The sequence below is a fragment of the Asparagus officinalis genome, chromosome 4 (genome assembly GCF_001876935.1).
Source record: "Asparagus officinalis chromosome 4, Aspof.V1, whole genome shotgun sequence".
NCBI lineage: Eukaryota > Viridiplantae > Streptophyta > Magnoliopsida > Asparagales > Asparagaceae > Asparagus > Asparagus officinalis.
In genome coordinates this window covers 40,598,581-40,603,485 of record NC_033797.1, presented here as the reverse complement: position 1 = coordinate 40,603,485, position 4,905 = coordinate 40,598,581, and the positions used below count along the sequence as shown (strand labels likewise).

General features: G+C 41.0%; 1 protein-coding gene across 1 annotated transcript in view; it reads left to right on the top strand.

Moving 5' to 3' along the window:
• LOC109837264 overlaps positions 1-4,401 on the top strand; it is a 19,094-nt gene extending 14,693 nt beyond the window's left edge. Inside the window, exons 6-8 of the mRNA XM_020405430.1 lie at positions 3,255-3,314; positions 3,535-3,624; positions 3,940-4,401. Coding sequence (XP_020261019.1) covers positions 3,255-3,314; positions 3,535-3,624; positions 3,940-4,056 — 267 coding nt within the window. The 3' untranslated portion in view covers positions 4,057-4,401. The remainder of the gene's footprint in view (positions 1-3,254; positions 3,315-3,534; positions 3,625-3,939) is intronic.

Sequence of the window (4,905 nt, the reverse complement as noted above, 5' to 3'; positions counted from 1 at the left end):
GGGCTTGCGGGCCCGGGGCGTGACAAGTAGGGACTGTCTCACGGTTCTTAACATTAACCCTCTTGCATACTCGATATTTTGATACTCTATGTATCATCTTTGATTACTTTCTGAGTTACTCTATTTTTATTAGTTGATTTTATTTTGGGAAAAATGCTTCCAGCCCCCAAAATGAAAGAAAACTTGTCTCCCACCCCCAAGACTTTTTTAACGGGTGTTTTGCCCCCAAAAGTAAATTTTTTATTCTCTGAGCCCCCAAAACACAACACCCAAGTAATTTAAATATGTGAAGACTATAATACCCTTCTCTCTCTCTTTTTATCTGTTATGAATTGAAAGAGCTTCCTCCATCAATTCCAGCGGAGAAGCTCGACGTGGAGGTCAGCGAGGTTCAGCACCTGGAGCTCGGCGAGATCGCCGACGGGGAGGTCTTGGGTGCTCGTCGGAGATCTCGTTGGAGGCGAGAGAGAGGATCCTGAGCTGGGCGGAGGAGGGGAGAGAGGAGGGGAGGGAGCCATTGAGGAGGTTGGTGGAGAGGTCGAGGTGACGGAGGTGGGGGAGGAGGAAGAGGTCAAAGGGGAGGGAGCCAAGGAGGCGGGCGCCAGGGAGGAGGAGGCCGACGAGGCGACGACACGGGAAATGGAGGTGAGGGTCAAGATTCTGTCGGGGAAGCCGGTGCACGTGACGTCATTCCAGGAGCAGGGAGACTCGTTGTCGTAGTCCCAGTTGGAGACGACGTTCAGCAAGTCATCGAGAACGGAGTACTTGAAGGAGAGGAGGAGGGTTTCATCGGAGTTGAGGGAGGAGACCAGAGAAGGTAAGACGAAGAGGAGGAGGAAGAGTCTCCTATAGGGGACTCTGGAGCTCTTCATGGATGAGTTGGAGCTTCGAAGTGAGAGAGAGAGAGAGCTAGTGCATTTTTTGTAGAGAGAGAGAGAGAGGAAAATGATCACTTGCGCTGGTTTTGTTTGGAGAGGAGTTGCTTACCGAATCCATGGAGGAGCTGCTGACGGATCATAATATAGTCGAGGATGCTTTGGAGTTGGGAAGATATTTTCATATAAACCCCCCTTAAGAATTTGGGTTTTTTATGTGGTTTGCAATTTGTAAAGATTTAACAAAAAAAACATTTGAAGGTTACGCATTGGTTGTTAAAGTTATGTGTTAATTGTTAAGGTTACGGGTCGGTTGTTAAGGTTAAGGGTTGGTTGTTAATGTTACGAGTCGGTTGTTAAGGTTACGGGACGGTTGTGAAGGTTACACGTCGGTTGTTAAGGTTACGCGTTGGGATATATATGTATATATTTTTTGAGTGATATGAATACTTTGAGCCATTTAGCCTAGTGGTAAAGTTTGCGAGGTTGGACAAGTTAGGGGTTCAAACCCCTACAGCCACAATAAATATTTTTATAATATTTTTTTTCTATTTTTAGCTCTTTAATTGCCTACTGTTGATGCTTATGAGAATTCACTTATTACGCGTTAGTTGTTAAGGTTACGGGGCCGTAATCTTAACAGCCAACTCGTAACCTTAACAACTAACCTGTAACTTTAACAGTCAACTCGTAACCTTAACAACCAACTCATAACCTTAACAGCCAACCAGTAACCTTAACAACCAACGTGTAACCTTCACAACCGACTTGTAACCTTAACAACTGACCCGTAACCTTAACAATTAACACGTAATTTTAACAACTAACACGTAACCTTCAACTATTTTTTGTTAAATCTTTACAAATTGCAAACCACATAAAAGCCCAAATTCTTAAGGGGGTTTATATGAAAATATCTTTCCAACTCCAAAGCATCCCCGACTATTTTATGATGCGTCAACAGCTCCTCCATGGATTCGGTAAGCGACTCTTCTCCAAATAAAACTAGCGCAGGTGATTCTTTTCCTCTCTCTCTCTCTCTCTACAAAAAATGCACTAGCTCTCTCTCTCTCTCTTCGAAGCTCCAACTCATCCATGGCGAGCTCCAGAGTCCCCCATTGGAGACTCTTCCTCCTCCTCTTCGTCTTACCTTCTCTGGTCTCCTCCCTCAACTCCGACGGAACCCTCCTCCTCTCCTTCAAGTACTCCGTTCTCGACGACCCGCTGAGCGTCCTCTCCAACTGGGACTAAGACGAGTCTCCCTGCTCCTGGAACGGCGTCACGTGCACCGACTTCCCCGACAGAATCTTGACCCTCACCTCCGTTTCCCGCGTCGTCCGCCTCCTCCTCCATGGCGCCTGCCTCCTCAGCTCCCTCCCCTCAGACCTCTTCCTCCTCCCCCACCTCCGCCACCTCGACCTCTCTGCCAACCTCCTTAATGGCTCCCTCCCCTCCTCTCTCCCCTCCTCCGCCGAGCTCAGAGTCCTCTCTCTCGCCTCCAACGAGATCTCCGGTGAGCACCCAAGACCTCGCCGTCGGCGATCTCGTCGACCTCCAGGTTCTGAACCTCGCTGACCTCCACGTCGGAGCTTCTCCGCTGGGATTGACGGAGGAAGCTCTTTCAATTCATAACAGATAAAAAAAGAGAGAGAAGGGTATTATAGTCTTCACATATTTAAATTACTTGGGTGTTGTGTTTTGGGGGCTCAGAGAACAAAAAATTTACTTTTGGGGGCAAAACACCCGTTGAAAAAGTCTTGGGGGTGGAAGACAAGTTTTCTTTCATTTTGGGGGCTGGAAGCATTTTTCCCTTTTATTTTTCATTTGGAAGACGTTGATATTTAAGTAGATGTTTTCATATATAAAAGGGGGCATGCAACTTTTATTTTTATTCATTCTAATTTTAAAAAATCTTAACATATCTACTCCTCTATACAAATGTGAGAACCCAAGATTCGCTATTCATACTACCGTAATGCTATAGTAGTTTTTACTATATCATTATTATTGTAGCAAATATGAAACTGGGTACCGTAACATTTTGAAAAAATATTACTGTAGCACACGGGAATACTGTAGCATTTTTAAAAAAGTCACGGAAATGTAGCAATTCAAATTTTTTTTAAAATATTACTGCAGCATTTAAAAATTGGGATTATTGTAGCGGGAAAAAGATGATACGACTAGTACATGTAAAAGAAAGAAACTCACACATAAATTGGTTTCTTTCAGTCCCAATTAAAGAATGAGACGGTTCATACTTAGGTGGAAGTTTTCTTTTTAAATTTGTGCTGTACATATCTGCCTTGTGCATTTTGCCAGTTCATTTTTCTATTATGTTTTATTGTTTCTCTACTTTCTTTGATTCAAATAATACAGGAAGGATTGACTGCAGATGAAAGAATAGCGACAGAGACTGAAAAACCAGTGCAAATGCAGGTTAGATAGTAACCTCCAAGTACAAGGACATGTGTTCTAACTCATTTGTTGGAGTAACTTCCTTATGCTGTATTCATTGAAATGACTTGTAGGATTTAAACCAGAAATATCAAACGTTTAAGAAAGACACACTATTGAATTTGAGTGAAATATGAACCTTGGGATGTAGAAGTTGTATTCCTCTTGTATAATAATCTTAAATGTTTCGGTTTGTGCACAGATGACAGATGCTCGATGTTCGAGATGTATGCAAAAACAAGTTCATATTAATGGAATCATATGTGCTGGAGCGGCTGGGGATCGCTATGAGGTATATAAATGAATATATTCATCAAAAGATTCCGTTTCAAGCCATCGAACTTTCAGCATGACTTACTATTTCTTGTACACATTGGAGTCTTACTTTTTCTTCCATAGTCCTATACCAAAGTATTTAATAGTCTTTGGTATTACTCGAACCTATTATAGAGTTGGTTCCAAACTCATGTAGGAGACTTTCATATTATTTCTATAGCTGTGACTGTGATGCTAGGTCAATGTTTCTTTTTGAAATACTTCTAGTTGCTATTTCAACAGACCTTGACATCTTTTTTGTTCTCTTCTTTTTCTTGATTCTGTCATCCAGCTTGAGTGCGGTGGGTGTGGCAACTCTTGGTATGCGTCTCGAGATGAAATGTCTTCACTGACTATCGATGCGCTAAATGTCAATGGAAATTTGGATACTCCATGGGCGACTGCATAGTTTGATGCTTTTGAGAACTCAACTGACATATTTCCTGATCTGGGGAATGAAAAATTATCAAGTTACCATAACAATAGCAGTGCTCGTGCTAACTGTGTGCAGTAGTAGGCTCCTAGCAAATTTAGTGGTTATGTAGAGTTCCCAAAAGTGTAGTCAGTAGCTTTGGAAATAGTTGTAATATATGATCAATTTCTGATACTTCTTGTTGACCAGAATCGTTTGTTGGGAGGACAAGTGAAAAGTATGGTTCTAACTCGGAAGTTTAGCATCGCAAAGCGGATACTTTTATGTGTAAACTCGTTGCCTGGTGCTTGCGGTTTTTACCAGAATTGATGTTAGATTTAAGTAAGGCTTTTCGTAGCTAGAATCAGTCAAAGCTATATTGTGTAATAAGAACTGTTGCTTTGCCTGCATTCACCGAATAGATTTTCTCCAAGGATTGAAGAAAAAGGACTAGAATTTTTTTTATTGGTAAAAATATCAAAGTCGAAATATAGCCCTCTCTCTCGTTACTTTTGAAGTAAATACTTGACTATAGTTGTCACTAGGACTAGGCCTGTCCATCCGGGCCGGGCAAAATCGGAGCCCGGGCCTGAGCAGGTCGGACTCCGGGTCGGCCCGTATTTTTTTACTTTTTTTATTTTTTAAAAATCTCTTTAAATTTTAAAATATACATAAAAAATTATAGAAAATGCTAATAAAAAACAATAATATTATTAATAACTTGAAATGACCTAAATTATAAAAACAAAAAATTATAAAAATAAAAGATAATAAAAATAACTTTTTTATTAATAATTAATAAATTTTTTACAAGTATAAATTTATTTTGGAATTCGTCGCATTACA